We start from the raw sequence: 18,433 nt of genomic DNA on the forward strand, positions 1-18,433 counted from the left end.
GAAAAACAGAGAATATCATAACTCCTCTGTATGGTGTGACCTCATCTTGAATATTGGTGCAGTGCTGGTCACCACATCTCAAAAAAGATATAGCAGAATTAGAAAAGATACTGAGAAGGGCAACCAAAATGATAAAGGAGATGGAATAATTCCCCTGTGAAGAAAGGCTAAAGAGGTTAGGACTCTTCAGCTTGGAGAAGAGACAGCTAAGGGGAGATATGATAGAGGTCTATAAAATAATGAGTAGAATGGAACAAGTAAACATTAATAGGTTGTTTACTCTTTCAAGACGTACAAAGACCAGGGGACACACAATGAAGTTCCTAGGTAATACATTTAAAACTAATAAGAGAAAATATTTTTTTACTCAATGCATAAATAAGCTCTGGAATTCATTGCCAGAGGATGTGGTGAAAGCTATTAGTGTAGTTGTGTTTAAAAAAGGTTTGGACAAGTACCTGGAGGAAAAGTCCATTAACCATTAAGGTACAGCTGTAGAAATCCACTGCTTACCCATTGAGGATATCTGCAAAGCTGCAGCTTGGTCTACAGTTTACACATTGACATCCCACTGATGTCTTGATAACCTCTAAAAGACGGACAGTAAATTTGGACAACAGTTTTACAAAATCTATTTTCTCTATAGTCTACTCTCCATGGTGGGGGCTGGAATAAGGTGATTGGAATCTAGCTAACCCTTTGGATCCTGCCAGGTGCTTGTGACCTGCATTGACCACAGGATACTGGGCTTGATGGACCTTTGGTCTAACCCAGTATAATAATTCATATGTTCCTGCTTGAATGTTTCCTCATGAGCCTCTTCAGTCTATATCAGAACTAATTTTAAACTATGTAGTAGACGATCCAAGGAGGCGGACAGGTATTTCATGGCTAATTCATCCTATCTTCTACAGAAAAGACCATTTATGATAAGCAAACTCGCAGTATCCATCAAAAAGCAGGCTTGGAGTCCCAAGCAGCTTGGAGTCCCAAGCTGAGATTGCCGCCTCACAGCCCCCACCATGAAGAGTAGACTATAGAGAAAAAAGATTTTGTAAAACTGTTGTCCAAATTTACTGTCCGTCTTTTAGAGGTTATCAAGACATCAGTGGGATGTCAATGTGTAAACTGAAGACCAAGCTGCAGCTTTGCAGATATCCTCAATGGGTACTTTTCAAAGATGAGCAACAGAAGCAGCCAAGGCTCTCACTTGATGAGCCTTCACAGAGTCTGTGACTTGTAGTCCTGCTAAGGTGTCACAGCGTTGAATGTACTCAGCTATCCAATTAGAGAAAAGTATGCTTGGCAACTTGCATGCCTAGTCTGTTAGGGTCGTTTGACACAGGCAACTCAAAAGATTGGCTTAGTGGCAGAGTTGGTTTCTTCTACCCTATTCTGGAAGAATTACATGTACAGAGGATAGTGAACGAAAGTTTGGAATTCACTGACTTGTCTAGCTGAAGTGACAGAGAAGAGGAACACCACCTGCCATGTCAAGTACTTTAGAAAAAAAAGTTAACTCCAGTGGCTTCACGAGTTGGGAAAGGACTACGGTATATTCAGGTATCACTGACCAGGTGGTTTTTGCACCAGTTTCTTGATATACCATAAAACTTTCATGAACCGAGATGTCAGTGGATTAGTAGAGATCAGTTTACTATCCACAAGTATTGTAAGCCACTATAGTGCTCTTGTTTTATGTTCTAATTTTATTATGTATGTTTCTATTGTAAATCACCTAGAGCCTCAGCACCAGGTGATACATAAATAGTTAAGAAAGAGGTGCACTTGCACCGAAGAGGTGGCGAGACCAGAGTCAGAAAAGTGGATCAAGTATTTCAGCAGATGAGTTTGCAAGAAAATGGGGCCAAAACATTCTGTTGGCACCATTTGGAGTACCTAATCCATTTGAAGGCTTTCTAGATGAGACTAGTATGTCCCCAACTCTGGGATGATCACTGAGCACTCAACATCCAAGCTATGAGGACGAGGGCTGAAAGGTTGGGTTTGAAACAGGATACTGGGCTTGATGGGGGACAGTGTCCCTCTTCCTGAGTTAACAGCACAGAGTCTCTTCTCATATGTATGAGAGGACTGCTGGAAAGTTGTATGAGATATGCATATCAGGCGAGGGCAATGCATGTTAGCTGAAGAACCTGTAGAACCTTCTGCACTGTCCTGGCGATAAACGGTAACGGTGGAAAAGTATACATGAGACTTGGTCCTCAAATCAAGGAGGAAAGAGTCCTGAGCCAGTCTAAGACTGCTTGACAGAACTTAGCAAAATTGATTTAGTTTTGTGTTCTGTTGTGATGCAACTAGGCCCAATGACAGCAGACCCCCATGAGCTGAACAGTTCGTCGGCCACTAATTGTTGTAGAGACCACTCATTTGGTTGAAAAGCTTTGCTGAGTCAATCTGCCAGCGGGCTGAAAATGTCAGGCAGATAGGTGGCCGGTCGGTCAACTTGCTTTCTTTCTGCTCAATTCCAGATGTTTAGGGCTTACTAGCAGAGAGGCCCTGATGACACAGATGAGCCGCCACCACAGCAAGGCACTTGGCTGATGACAGGCTAAACAGGGAGTACTTTGTACTGTCAATGGGAAGAATCCACCTGGAAGCAGAAGCAGTACCAATATGAAGTGGGGAATGGGTATGTGAGCATATGCAACCTTCAGATTCAGGGCACACATCCATTTGTCCTTCTGTATATAAAGGAGAATTGTGTTGAGGGAATTCATTATGATTTTCTCTCAGAGTATAGGTTTATTCAGATGTCTCAAATCTAGAATGGGCCTCAATTCCCCCATTTTCTTGGGGGGATAAGAAAATATCGAGAATAGAAACCCCATGCATGTTGAGACACTGGGATTGGTGCTATTGCTTGTTGGTGGAGAAGCAAATGGACTTCCAGACAAAGCTGTGGCAGACCGAGACCAATCCGGACGGAGTGCCAAAGAATGTGGAAGGGTTGGTGGTTGGGAGAAACACAACTGGTACCCAGACTGCATGATTTTAAAGACCTAGAGGTTCTTGGTGATCTGATGCCACGCCTCCACAAAATGGTGGATTCTTTCCTCTACTGGAAACAAAATTTTTCAGAGGCATCAAAAACGAACTCACCCCAGTTTAGGCTGGGCCTATTGTGAGGTTTTCAGCTAACAGCATTCTCTTTGCTGCAGCCTGGCCAGAAGTGACTGACACTGGGCCAAAAGAGGCAATAGATGGTACTGTTGAAAGACCAGTAGGACTGTCTGTGGAAGTATGGTTGCTTGTATGGGTAGAAGTGACGTCACAACATGGAGAACTGTTCAGGAGCCATCAAGAGTGATTGAACTGCCACATTTTGGTCTTTTATCCAAGAACCTGTCTCCTAGAACTTTTCACCAAAAGTTTGTCTCCCCAAGCACTGGAGGTCCGCCAGTCTCTTGTGGACATCCTCAAGGGTGCTGCGTGCCCAAAGCCATGCCATGCATCTAGCTCTAATGGAAGCTAAGGTGGTGTGTGGGCATAGTAGAGTTTAATGTTCTACTAGCTAAACAAACTTACTTTTCCTACCTAGACAATCAATTTCTATCTCTTTCCCAAGAAGGGATAATATTCACAGGACACTAGTCACCTTTCATTTCTACACACGATGCAATTTTTCACCCTTGCATTGTTATCAAGGCCTTATAATCTTAAAACAACTTTGCGCTTAGCCTTTCACTGGTCAATAGAGTCTCATTTGTCACAGACAAGGGCTCCATCACTGCATCATATGATGAGGAACATAGGAGGTGGGGATATATGTTTCTCATCATATGATGCAGCCCTATATATATACACATATACATACACTATTGGGGGACATGCACTCGATTAAAATTAAATAGGAAATGTCAACAGCATTTCCTATTTAGTTTTCAAAATAGAAAGAAAGAAAAAACAATGAAATTATGTTGGGTTTCCTTTTGTTTTGAAAAGGATGCCACAATAAAAAAAAACAAAAAACTTGTCACTGAACTGAGCCTCTTAGGGGGCTCCCTGAACCTCCCCAAGCCCCTCCAGTGCACCCCCCCCCCCCAAAAAAAAGCCAGGGCTGGGGGTTACCCTAGCCTCCATGGGGTCCTATTAGTGAAAATAGGCAGGCGGGATGCCCAAGCCACTCTTGCCCCTTTAAAAATAGCACTCGCCAGCCCCATTTTCAAGCAATATCTGAAGGGCAGTTGGCGAGTGAGTATCCCTTCTGCCCCTTTCCATGAATAAAACCCTCACAGAGAGAGTAAGAGGAGGCCAGGGCAGGCCCTGGCAACTTTTTTGAGGGAGGAAGAGAATGGGGGTTCAAATGGGATGAAGGAGTTGCCATTTCTTTCTTTTGTTGTTGTTTGCTTTAGAGAGAGAGTTATGTTTATTCTGGTTCAGCAACAAACCAAAAAGTGCCCAAAGAACAAAATTAAAATTGGGGGGGGGCCTGCACATCCCTATTCGGTATAAAATTCAGAATTTATCCAGAATTCCCCTCCTAGACAGTATTTTAAAAGCTTCCCATATCATTTGATGGAGGGATCAGGCGGCAGTGGTGGTAACAGTACTGGCCTGCACGGAGCTGCAATAAGAAAGAGGCAGACGAGTCAGCCCACGTGGGCCGGGAGAGAGGTAGAACCTGGGGGAGGTCGTGCCTCAGGATGTACTATCCCGAGTATTCCTGGGGCAATTCTGCACAAAAAGGTTAAACATTCTGCATCTTGGAGCAATAATAGATTTTAAAAAACACATTTTTTATTATGTTTTGGGTGGTTCTTGTAGAAAGGCATTAAATAAGTCTAAAGGTAAATAGACAGACATGAAGTGTGCAAATAGTTTGTGCAGATTTTTATAAGTTTCCTTCTGCAGAACTCCCGCAGGAGCAATATTGGCACAGACAGTAACTTGTAGGCTAGAATAGCGAGCATACCTAGTGCTCTCAAGAGTGATACACGTCAGTACTCATGGATGGAACTACGCCATGTACAGACAGACACTTGGAAGCCAAACACCACTTGCCTTCTCCCTTTCCTCAAGTCGGCTGTTTAGATTCACCAACCAGCATAAAATGCCTCTCAGCTATACCTAGGCAACATAAAACAGCCACAGGACCTTTAAATGCCGACAATGCACTGCCCTAGCAACAATACTGGGCACAGTATAAATCCACAAACAGCATGTGATCATGCTCATTGCCTGACGGAGCCAAGAATGGCATTCACTGACAAGTCCTAGTGACCAACACTGAGGTGCTGAGAGGGCAAACACAACCAAAGATCAAAGAAATCCTGCCGAGAACACAACTCAAGTTGATAGGGCATCAACAAGGTATCAACTGGTCATACAGTCGTTTGTACTCATTTTAATTGCATTTAAAACATTTTGAAAATAAAAATAAAATCAATATATGGAGTAAGGTAAGGTGGACCTAGATTACAATTAATGGCAAGCAACAGAGGTCGCTATTAAGCTAATTGCGATGCACCTTGCCCCAGTATATGAGGGTCTTGCCAAATTATGATCAACTTGCCACAAGTATATAGTATAATATTCTAAGCTTTCTTTAAGACAGGCGATTTTATCAGCATTGGCACATTTTTAGGAGAAGTTTTTGTGTTTACATTTTTATGTACAAATGATGCCACATAGCTGCATCATCACACAGTACAACTACAACCTTCCCATAACCAGAGTGCTGCTAATACCTACTTAAAGGCCAATGCAATACTGTGCATTCAGATGAGCACATAGGATTAGAACATAAGATAAGCCATTCTGGGTCAGACCAACGAGCCATCAAGCCCAGTACCTTGTTTCCAACAGTGGCCAATCCAAGTCACAAGTACCCAAACATTAGATAGATCACAAGCTACTGTTGCTTATTAATTATCATCATACCAGTTTATGGATTTAATCTCTAGGAACTTAGCCAAACTCAATTACACTAACTGCTGTAACCACATCCTCTGGCAATGAATTCCAGAGCTTAACTATGCAATGAGTGAAAAAGAATTGTCTCTGATTTGTTTTAAATGAGCTACTTGCTAACTTCATGGAGTGCCCCCTGGTCCTTCTATTATCTGAGAGAGTAAATAACAGATTTACATTAACTTGTTCAAGTCCTTTCATGATTTTGTAGACTTCTATCATATCCTCTCTCAGTTGTTTCTTCTCCAAACTGAACAGCCCTAACTTCTTTAGGCTTTCCTCATAGGGCAGCCGTTCCATGCCTCTTATTTTGGTTGCCCTTCTCTGCGCTTTCTCCAGTGCAGCTATATCATTTTTTAGATGTGGTGACCAGAACTGCATACAGTATTCAAGGTGCAGTCTCACCATGGAGGAATACAGAGGCATTATGAAATCCTCAGTTTTCATTTTCCATTCCCTTCTTAATAATTCCTAACATTCTGCTTTTTTTTGATCGCCACAGCACACTAGGCCAACAATTTCAATGTACTATCCACTATGACACCTAGATCTCTTTCCTGGGTGGTAACTCCTAAGATAGAACCTAACATTGTTTAACTACAGCAAGGGTTATTTTTCCCTATATGCATCACTTTGCACTTGTCCATGTTAAATTTCATCTGCCATTTGGAAGCCCAATCTTCCAGTCTCGCAAGGTCCTCCTGCAATTTATCACAATCCGCTTGAGATTTAACTACTCTGCTTAACTTGGTGTCATCCGCAAATTTGATCACCTAACTCATTGTACCTCTTTCCAGATCATTTATAAAATATATTAAAAAGCACTGGTCCAAGTACAGATCCCCGAGGCACTCCACCGTTTACCTTTTTCTACTGTAAAAACTGACCATTTAATCCTATTCTCTGTTTCCTGTCTTTTAACTAATTTGTAATCCACAAAATGACATTGCCTCCTATCCCATTACTTTTTAGTTTTCTTAGAAGCCTCTCATGCAGGACTTTGTCGAACACCTTCTGAAAATCCAAATATACCACATGTATTGGTTCACCTTTGTCCACATGTCTATTCATTCCTTCAAAATAAATGTAGGAACATAAGAACATAAGAAATTGCCATGCTGGGTCAGACCCAAGGGTCCATCAAGCCCAGCATCCTGTTTCCAACAGAGGCCAAACCAGGCCACAAGAACCTGGCAATTACCCAAACACCTAGAAGATCCCATGCTACTGATGCAATTAATAGCAGTGGCTATTCCCTAAGTAAAAACTTGATTTGTGAGGCTATTCCCTAAGTAAACTTGATTTGTGAGGCAAGAGTTCCTTTGGGTACATCCATGCTGGCTGTGTTCCATCAAACCATGTCTATCTAAATGTTTTGTGATTTTATTCTTTATAACATTTTCCACGATTTTTCCTAGAACTGGATTCAGGCTCACTGGTCTATAATTTCCCAAATCACCCCTGGATCCCTTTTTAAACATTGGGGTTACATTGGCCATCTTCCAATGATAGCCAATGTAACCCCATTGGCCATCATTGGATGATGATGGCCAATGGGGTTACAATGGCCATCATCATCCAATGATGATTTTAATGATAGGTTACAAAGTTTTACTAATAGGTCTGAAATTTCATTTTTTCTTTCTATTAGAACCCTGGGGTGTATACCATCCGCTCCAGGTGATTTACTACTCTTCAGTTTGTCAATCAGACCTACCACATCTTCCAGGTTTACCATGATTTGGTTCAGTAGATCCGAATCATCACCTATGAAAACCTTCTCCGGAGCAGATATATCTCCAATATCCTCCTCAGTAAACACTGAAGCAAAGAAATTGTTTAATCTTTCCATGATGGACTTATCTTCTTGTCAAGGTTATTGTTAAAATGTAAACCGACTTGATTAGTAATTCTGTTACTGGAAAATCGGTATATAAAAATGCTAAATAAATAAATAAGTGCCCCTTTAACCCCTTGATCATCTAATGCCCCAACCGACTCCCTTACAGGCTTTCTACTTCGGACATATTTTAAAAAAAATTTATTTTATTGTGATTTTTTGCCTCTATGGCCAAATTCTTTTCAAATTCTCTCTTAGCCTGTCTTATCAATGCTTATGCATTATCCTATTTTCTTCTGATGGATCCTTCTTCCAATTTTTGAATGAAGATCTTTGGCTAAAATAGCCTCTTTCACCTCACCTTTTAACCATACCGGTAATCATTTTGCCTTCCTTCAACCTTTCTTAATATGTGGAATACATCTGGTCTGTGCTTCTAGGATGGTTTTTTGGTTGTTTTTTTTTTAAACAATGTCCACGTCTGTTGCACTTTTCTTTTTACCTTTGTAGCTGCACGTTTTTGTTTTTTTCATATTTGTCTCATTATATCAAAAGTTTCCCTTTTGAAAGTTTAGTGCTAGGGCCATGGATTTACATACTGTCCCCCTTCCAGTCATTGATTTATAATATGATCACATTTGAATTACTATTGCCAAGTGGCCCCATCACTGTTACCCATCTCACCAAATCCTGTGTTCCACTGAGAATTAGATCTCTCGTCAGTTCCTGAACCAACTGCTTCATAAAACTGTCTTTTATTCCATCCAGGAACTTTCTCTCTCTAGCATGTCCCGATGATACATTTACCCAGTCAATATTGGGGTAATTGAAATCTATCCACAAACAGTGCAAGTGAATATATTAGTCCACAAAGTTTCATCAGCAAATTTTACATTTATTGACTTTTCAAACCGACACGGACCCGTGTTTCTAGCGTTAGAAGGTTCATTTTTGAAGAGTGCTTTTTGGAAACCTCATGTCCCTCCAGACGCAGCCATGGCGAAACACGGGTCCGTGTCGGGGGACCTCTGTGCAAAATTGCTTTTCTTGAAACCAGTGGAGTTGCCGTTATAAGTTTGAAAAGTCAATAAATGTAAAATTTGCTGATGAAGCTTTGTGGACTAATACATTCACTTGAACTGTTTGTGGATGGACTTGCTGAAGTGCAGGTTTAGCTCATTGCGTTGCTTGGGTAATTGAAATCTCCCATTATTACTGCCCTACCAATTTGGTTAGCTTCCCTAATGTCTCTTAGCATTTCACTGTTCGTCTCACTATCTCGACCAGGTGGACGGTAGTATACTCCTATCACTATACCCTTCCTCAACACACAAGGGATTTCTACCCATAAAGATTTGGAGGAGAAGTCCATTACCTGCTATTAAGTTGACTTAGAAAATAGCCACTGCTATTACTAGCAATGGTAAGGTGAAATAAACTTGCCAGGTTCTTATGGCCTGGATAGGCCACTGTTGGAAACAGGATGCTGGGCTTGATGGACCCTTGGTCTGCCCCAGTATGGCATGTTCTTATGACCTTATAGTACATTTAGTCTCATGCAAGATCTTTATCCTGTTGGACTCTATGCCATCCCAGACATAAAGCACCACCCTGCCATAATGATAAAAATTTGTACCCTGGTAAGACACCATTGGTTATCCTCTGAGATGCCAATTAAGTCTATGTCATCATTCACTGCTATACACTCTAATTCTCCCATCTTACTTCTTAAACTTCTGGCATTAGGATACAAACATTTCAAAGTGTGTTTTTTGTTTAGATTTACATTCTGCTTTTCAGTTGACAGGGTTAAATTGGAATCTTTTAGCTCAGGTGAAGCATTAGCGTTACATGTGATGAGCGCTATTAGCTATGCACTGGTTTGGTAATGCATTTTGGATGCACATCCATAACCCCTTATGCAATAAGGGGATTAGCACGTTCAAATAATGTGCACCCGACACACACGTTTTTACACTCATACGTTAACACCAGCCCTGGGGTTAAGTTTTCAGGAGTCCCAAAAGTTAAAAGAAAAGCAGAAAATACTGCTTTTCTGTAGCTCCTCAGACTTAATATCATGGCAATATTGAGTTGGAGGAACCAAAAAAAGGAATAATATTAAAAAAAAAAAAAAAAAGTCTTGCAGGCTGTCAGGTTAGGAAAATGGACGCTCGTAAAATTGAACGTCCATTTTCCTAACCTGCACACAGCCACTTCTCCTGGGTGCCTGATGCTGAGGAGGTGCTAGGGACGCGCAATTTCCCCTAGCACCTCCTTTTTAACGCAGCGGCTCATTTGCCTACTGCATTGCATGCCCAGGAGAGGTGGATGGGTGCACGTTGGGGAAGTGGGCTCAGTTTTTCATGTGCCAATATTGCTTCGGCCAGTTAGATAGTAAGCCCCCCTTGCCTTCAGCATGAATTTTGAAAGAAGAGCAATTTTAAATCCAAAATGAATCAGGGTTTTGTCTTCAGAACCACATGCAAAGCCACCGATCAGATTGACTTCAATATTGTCATCACTGTCAGTATTGGACTACCAATGTCCCCTTTTATGATAGTTGAGGATATTTGGAAAAACTCAACGTTCGGCTACTATTTGACAAATAAAGGGGGTCAAGTCAATGACATTAGTTTGGGTAGCCACGCTGTTTGGACTGTACATTAAATACAGCAACAGAAGAGCTGAAAACTTTGGGGTCTCGGTTTATGCTTGTATGCTTTGTAAACTGAAGTACCAGTATGTGATGCAGCAAACAGCTTCACCCACTAAGCTGCTGCAGAGCAATGGGATTACTGGTGCAGAACTGTAGAAGAGGTGGAAAAATGCTTAGAAAAAGCCAGCCAAAATTGTTAGGAGCCAGAGAAAGTTACGTTTTTGTTTAGTTTTGCTCATTTCTATCTTTGTTTCATCTATTTTTCTTACACTTTTTTTTTTTTTGCTCTCACCTTTCTCCCGTTCCCTCCCACCAGCTGCTCATGTTCTGTGCATCTCATCAAGGGGCAGCCTAGGGCCAGCTTCTTTTGGCACTGGTGACAACTCTCAGGCCAGGCTGGCAGCAGGCACCAGGTGGTGTATTTTAGGTACCCACACTCCTGGGATTTTTCCACTCCTGCATTGCAGTATAGAAAATATAGTTTACTGGACCTGGTGCTTCTCTGGTACAGCAGTAAATGTTCTCTTTGGTCTCAGATCTAGGTCAAAGCAATAGTATTAAAAAAATAAAATCCCTAGAGTATATGATTTAGTTGGTAGTTAAAACAAATTGGTAAGGGATGCCTTCTTTTTATTTTGATCTTCATTTCATGCCGGAGTAAAATATTTGTGAGGCTCAGTGGTAGACTGAAGGGTAACATTACAAAATCTTTCCTCATAAAATGGGTTTTAGGTGGATGGAACAGCGTCCCAGTAGAGACAAGAACAGTAACATCATTCAGAAAATCATGGAATAAAAAAAAAGAGGATTCTTAGTTATGAGGCAATTAATGTCCGTGATCAAGTGGAGTTTACAGCAGGGCTTCCGACAGCCAAGCCAGTTTTGAAGATATCCACAATGAATATGCATGAAAAAAAGTGTACATAAACTGGGTCTCCATTTGTTCCATAAATATTCATTGCGGATATCCTGACAATCACTTGGCTATATGGTCACCAGGACAGATTTGGGGAAACCCTCATCTACAGTATTACAATAGGAAGAAATGTGGACAGATGGATTATGGAAGATAAAGACCATAATGCCTGAGACTGTGTCACTATGGATAAGTCACTCAGTCCTAACCATTATGAATCATTAGAACCCCAGCAAGAAGGCAGCAGGCTAAGATGTAACAATGAATACAGTATGAACAGCTGAAGAGTGGATTCACAGTAAAGAGGCTTTCAAAAACATGGGTTGTGGTCATAATAAAAACAAAGTGCACATCTTTGATTCCCAAACAGGATGAAAATCATAACACTGAAGCATCTTGAGTTTTGCATTCTACTGCTGTAATTTTCTTACCATGAAGGCCACTTTACAATGCAAGTAAGTAGTTGTATTAATTTTTTTGTTATGATTTAAAATATGCATCTCTAAGACAACAACCACAACCAAATGCAGCCACAGAAAGGGAAAAAAAATGAAAAAGAAAGATCAGGGAAAAGAATGGTTAATTGCTGAACTCTCCGAAAGGCACAGTTCAGTAAAGCATGGCTCTGGCACGCAATCTTAGAACTTTCTAATTTTTATTTTTTTTAAAAACACACAAAACTGTGTGTACCAACCACAAGGATGAAATGGCACAACAACAAAGAGAAATATGAATGGCACGTACACATTAGCTGATCTTCCCCATAGTAGAGAATGGAAGCGATCTCCAGACCGACAACTCTGCCCCGCCCTGCACATAAGGAGAACTGCTCCAGTTACAGATCGGGCACCCTGCTCTGCTACATGAGATGAAGGCGCACATAGCTGGAAAAACCATAATTGAGAGGAGGAAAAAAACCGCCCGTAGCGGGAAGCCTCCTGGAATCCAAAGGCCAAATCAGTCTGTTTCCTCCCAGGCAGGCTGCAAAAACCCTTCAGATTTTAACCCTGAAGAAATGTGACAAACTCCAGCATGAGCTGCTTCACGGGGCCGCGGGATGTACTGCTGGCCCTGGATTTGCTTCCGTTACCTATTTCGCAGGCTCCTCACCCAGAAAAAAAACAAACAAAAACCATGAATGAATTCTTCTACTCCTTCCCCTCCACGGAGATTCTCTCTTTTAGTACATTCCTAGCAAGTACGTAACCTCTTCCTCAACAGCACTAACCAGAATCCCTGGCACTTATGTAGGTTCAGCACTGAAGCAATCTCGATTCGTTCCAGTGACAATAAAGTTTCGCACCCCATTCAGGGGGGAGAAGGAATCGGGCACATGGGACGGGTCAGACATTACCGAAGCCAGCAGTCTCCCTGCCCCTAATCCTTCGCAGCTGGAAGCAGACAAGGCTGCCCGACTTTGCCCTCCTCTCCCGAGATCCTGAAGCCAAACCCCACCTTCCTCACCCCAAATACTCCCCCCCCCCCTCACTTCAAAAACTCGAGCTTCCCTGTTCAGCAGGGCCTAGAAATTAAGAGCAACCATCTTCCCCATAATCAGATTCGGCGACCGATATGGGCATGGCCATTTGTCCTCGTGCTGCCTACATGAAGAGGCAACAATAAGAGGAAAGGCGCATAATTGCTACTAGTAGTAAACGTACGAAAATGACAGCGCCCCAGAGAAAGTAACTTCCCGGGCGCGCCAAAGTTGGAAAGCATCTCTCCTAGGTACAGACTGATCCCACACGCCATCCCCCCCCCCCCCCCCCGCGTTCCCGCGTGTTCATCCGAAGCGCCGCCCTCCCCTGACCCTCCGTCCCCCCACCCAGGCCCCCGCACCTCAGCCCGGGACTGCCCTCCCCCCCACCCCTGAACTGTTACCGCGAAACATTATACCAACAAAACCGCCGGATAAAGAAGCCTGCTGCATTTACCGCTTGTTAGTCCATAGCGTTTCATCGAGACAGGTCTTTGCATAAACGTTAGGATTTTGTATCGCTCCTCCACCCCCCACCCGCGCTCAGCAGGAGAGAGAAAACGTGGTGGTGGGATACAACTATGGGGGGGGGGGGAGGGGGGGAGGAGACCTTTAAACCGTTCCGCTGCTCGTTATTGCTGTAACGTTACAGAGGGACCCAGAACACGCCGGTTTTACAGCTTCTCTGCAGCACTTCTACTTGCAACAAACTCTCGTCCTCCCCCCCCTTACCTTGGAGACGATGAGGGGCTCCCCGTGCTCCAGCCCCCCCTTCAGCGTGAAGCCCCACGGCGCTCCCCCTTGCAGCTGCACATGGATGCACTGGACCGGGACGAGTCGGTTCTCCATCCTCTCCCGCTCCGGGCCGGCGGCGGGGGGAGCCCCCCTGTCCATGCTCCGCTGCAGACTTTTACAGCGCAGCCGTCTCCATTCGCCAGCCAGCTCCGATTTCACATTTTACAGGGAGGGGAGCTCATAACCACGCTCCTCCGGCCAGGATCCACTGACACTGACCCAAGTGCTACCAAACCGTGCGATTGACAAGGAGCCCCAGCAATGGGCGGCACGGGCCCGCAGCAGCCCAGCCAATCATCTGCCAGGCAGAAGGAGGCGGAGCTGTGAGGGTCAATTGTTACATTGTTGCTTCATTCTACCCCCCCCCCCCCCTCCCTACACCAAAAAAAAAGAAACCCAAATAAACTCGAGAGATTCAATGTGAAGAGGAGAAAGAGTCGTAGGATGCAAAATAAACTCCAGAAATAATAATCAAAGGATAAAAAAAAAACGTTGGGAAGAAATTACTTTCCTTGCAAAGATTTTTTTCTAAACGTTCAAAATTCTTTTAGTAGATTTCCCTCCTTTCTAGGAAATGCATCTTTCAAATAGGCATCGTTGGTATGTGACTAATCAAATAGTTGAATAGATGAGCTGACCAACAGAAAACTCTACATCATAAGGGAGCAATGCTTATGTCTTTTGGTGTATGGGATTTTAGTTTCCATTTCACCAGAATTCGCTGACAGTTGTATCCCGCAAGCCGTTTTAAGGTTCCTCGGTTTTAACATCTCTTACAGAGTGCATTCTTCTACGTGTGCACGTGTTACAGGCTGCGGAATTATAATCTCTTGTAAGAATGATAATATGTTAGTCTTATTTAATGGCAGTGCCAACAGCTGCTACTAATGTGTGTTATTTGTGGCATAATAGTACATTAACGAAGACAGTAATGATCCTGCTGTAGAGGTTTCATTTATTTAATTAAATGCAGGATTATAGGTTCCAAAATGCATTGAAATGGGAGATTTTTTTAAGGCTGAACAAAAGAATCCTAGTGTACATGGAAGCAAGCGACAAAGCAGTAACTTTAAACAGTATGGTTGGCAGTTGTATTAATTGGTTCCCTTTTTTCCATAAGATTTGTTTTTCTTGTCTGAGACATATTAGTGTTTTTGAAAGCTCCTCCTTAGTGATCCTCACTATTAGGAAAAAAGCAAGTCAAATATTGGAATTATTCAGAAAAGAGTGGAAAATAAAAAGGAGAATATCATAATAGCCCTGTATCCATGCACGGTTCCACCACACCTTGGGGTGCATGTGAGTGAGGCTATTATTAGGCATTCACTCCGGATGCAAAAAAAAAAAAAAATGTGCGTCTAGGATGCACATTTAGCGATCAGAAATTAACGCCTGCCTGGAGCAGGGGTTAATAGCTGAGTGCTCTTTAAACCAGTACAGAAAAGCAGAAAAAACTGCTTTCTGTACTGCCTCCTACTGACAAGCGTCCGCTTCCTGAACCCCCTGGCTGTGTGGCATCTAGGAAAACTGACGCCGATAAACTCAGCATAGGTTTTCCTAACCGGCGGACCGCCAACAGCAATCAGGTTCTCGTTAGCAAGGAGGCACTATATCGCTTGATTTTATTGCTTGATGTTTTGTGAGGAGTGATTATATATATCTGGTTTTCCATTGTTGCGGTGCATAATACAGTTGGGCTTGTTGTAGTTACCAGAGCATGTTTACAAATCGGTTGGGGCCACCCTACAAGTCTGCTTAGCAGAATACCTCACCTTAGTCATACATGCAGAACACAGATAGACCCTGATGATTTAAAAAAAGTCACATAAATTTGTTCTAATATTTCCCAAATACCAATAAAATATTTCAAAACAGCAGACACATGAAATAACACCCCAAAATGTAAAATAATTAAAAAATAAATAATTAAAAAAATCTCCAGCTCTCCATACCGTTAAATAAATACCTGGCATCTTTTGATTTCCCAGAGATTGTTGTGGATTTGGGTGAAGAAGGCCACACAATCTTTATTCTCTCTCCCTCTCCTTCATACATGTAGGCACTCTCTTCCTCTCATAAACATGCAAGCTGTCACACAGACATGCAGACACTCTCTCATGGTTACACTCTCTCATGGACACGTGCAGGTACTCTCATACAGACATGTAGGTGCGCTCTCTCATAATATGCAGGCACTCACACACATGCAGGCATTCACTCTCATACACACTTGGAGGCTCTCTCTCTTTCATACACACATGCAGGTTCACTCTTTTTGATACACATAGGCAGGAGCACTTTCTCATGCACATATTCAGGCTCTCTCTCTTTCATACACACATGCATGTTCATGTTATGGTTACGTGTGTTTTGGTGGATCCTTGGGTGCTGTGGAGATGACCACGCCCATGGGGAGGAGCCCCGTGAGGAGCCACGGCACTGGGCTAGACTCGTACACATAAAACACAAATAATTCTTTATTTAGACAGCTTGAAGAGAGCCACCAGGTGGCAGTAGTGAGGCAGTCCATAGTTACAGTCTCAGGGACCTCGGCAGAAGGAGCCCTTTTCTCCTAAATGACGTCAGGAGGTTCTGCAGCAGGTCTCCCAGCGAGGAGATACTGGGGATGAGATAGACTGAGAGTTAGAGTACTCACTAGGTGTTTGCTCTAGCTGTGCGATTCCACCAGGTATGTTGTAGATGGTACAGGCACCGAAGCAGGGAGAGCAGGCTCTCGAAGAGTGAGTACCTGTTCCCTGTAAGGCACCTGAAAGAAAGCAGAGGGCCCCCGAGGAGCGGGTACCCAGGTTAGCGGTTACCCCGAAGGGCAGAGAGAGAGCTTGCTGCGGCAGCACGGAAGTGGCAGAGTAGCGTAGACAAGAACGGATTCGAGTCCTTGCTAACTCGGGGAGCTAGCAAATGAGTGATGGTAATATACCCGGATGACATGACATCAGCATGAGGGAACGCCCTCGAGGTTCGCGCCAAGGGTGGTACAAACACGTGGGTTGCGCACGCGCACCCTAGTAGGTACCTGGGAGGAGCAATGGTGGGAGGCTGCACCATAGCCGTTCCGGGGACGCCAGAGAGGTCGGCTTGTAGATGCGGCAGTAGCCATCTTGCCCAGGTGTTGCGACCGTCGCCGCCCGACGGCTTCACTCCGCCTACTTTTCTTTTTTCTGTGACTCCTCCTGCTCCCTGTGGACTTCTGGCTGCCGCGGCGCCTGCCCACTGTCCTCTCCGGCGTCCCCGGACCGGCTTGGACGCTGCCTCCCACCATCTCCTCAGGTACCTTAGAGCGCGAGCACCACACGGCCCTCATTCTTATTTCCTCTATGGCGCGAACCTCAGGGGCATCCCCCTGTGATGATGTCACGCTGCCCGGATATTTAAGCCTACGTGTGTTTGCTAACCGTTGAGTTAGCAAGGGTAATTCCTACGTTGGGATTCACTCTCCATACCCAGCTACTCTGCCTCCAACTGCTATTGGACTCTTTTCTGCTAACGGGGTACCAGCTCCTCAGGGGCCTCTCTGCTTCTTTCAGGTCACTATCAGGAACAGGTACTCGCTCCTCAAGGGCCCATGGTCCCTGACTCGCTGCTTGTGTCCATCTCCTCTTCTACTTGGAAGAATTCGCTACAGACACCATCTGTGAGTATTACTATCATCTACTCTTCAGAGCTGTTTCCCTGGAACCAGGCACTCGCTCCTTGAGGGCCTGCCTCCGTTCCAGCACCAGTGCCATCTCCTACTTGGAACTGCTGCTTGAGTACTTGCCAACGAGTCTCTGCTCCCAGGGATCTGGTACTCGCTCCTTGAGGGCCAGCTCTCCCTATCTCGGGGCTTCTCCATACTGGGGTCTCTGTGAATGTCTTATTGTACTCACTCTCTCAGTTCTTCTCACTACAGCACTGCTACCGGAGGAGCCGCTGTTCCAGCGCCCTGAGGAATACTAGCCCAGCCGGGCTCCATCTTCTACTCACTGCCGCCACCTCTGGTGGCTTCACAACCTGTCTAAATAAAGATAAAATCTGTTTTTGTGTGTCCAGAGCTGAGCCTGACCCGTGGCCCCTCACAGGACTTCCCCCCGTGGGCATTGTCAGCAATCACAGTGTCCAAGGGTCCACCCATACCTTACAAAACATAACACAAGGTAAGCGGGAGGAGCTGTGAATAAGGTGAGGCAAACGGGGCAAAGCCGTTGAGGACTAACAGACGCAACAGTACCCCCCTTCAAAGGGCGCCCATGCTGTTTCCTACCAGGTCTTGCTTTTTGAGGATGCAAGTGATGAAAGTCCTGTAGCATCTCTTTATCCAGGATATTAGACATTGGTGTCCAAGAGTTTTCTTCAGGGCCATACCCATCCCATGACAGGAGGTATTCCCATACTCTGTCTCGTCTTCTCACATCGAGAACTGCATCTACTTTGTATTCGATGTCTTCTTCTGCATCTATCGGTGTAGCTTCAGATATCTTGTTGGAGAACTCACTAAGGATCAATGGCTTCAATAGTGAGACGTGGAATGCATTGTGGATCTTTAAAGTAGATGGTAGCTTCAGACTGTAGGTGAGATTGCCTAGTCGTTGGAGAATGGGAAATGCTCCAACGAAACGCAGAGCAAAGCGAGCTGAAGGAAGTTTAAGTTTTAAGTGCTTCGAGGAAAGCCAGACTTTATCACCAGGCTTGAAGTCTGGAGCCTTGCAGTGATGAGCATCGTATCCTTGCTTTGCTCGAAGTCCTGCTTTAACAAGCATCTCTTTTGTCTGAGTCCAAAGTTGTTAGATATCTTTGGCAGTAGATTGAGCTGAC

General features: G+C 43.9%; 1 protein-coding gene across 1 annotated transcript in view; it reads right to left on the reverse strand.

The window, feature by feature from the left end:
* SHROOM4 (shroom family member 4) overlaps positions 1 to 13,824 on the reverse strand; it is a 318,353-nt gene extending 304,529 nt beyond the window's left edge. The window contains exon 1 of the mRNA XM_029607489.1: positions 13,559 to 13,824. Within this exon, the coding sequence (XP_029463349.1) occupies positions 13,559 to 13,720 (162 nt within the window). The 5' untranslated portion in view covers positions 13,721 to 13,824. The remainder of the gene's footprint in view (positions 1 to 13,558) is intronic.
* Positions 13,825 to 18,433: the final 4,609 nt, after the last annotated feature.

The sequence above is a fragment of the Rhinatrema bivittatum genome, chromosome 6 (genome assembly GCF_901001135.1).
Source record: "Rhinatrema bivittatum chromosome 6, aRhiBiv1.1, whole genome shotgun sequence".
Taxonomy (NCBI): domain Eukaryota; kingdom Metazoa; phylum Chordata; class Amphibia; order Gymnophiona; family Rhinatrematidae; genus Rhinatrema; species Rhinatrema bivittatum.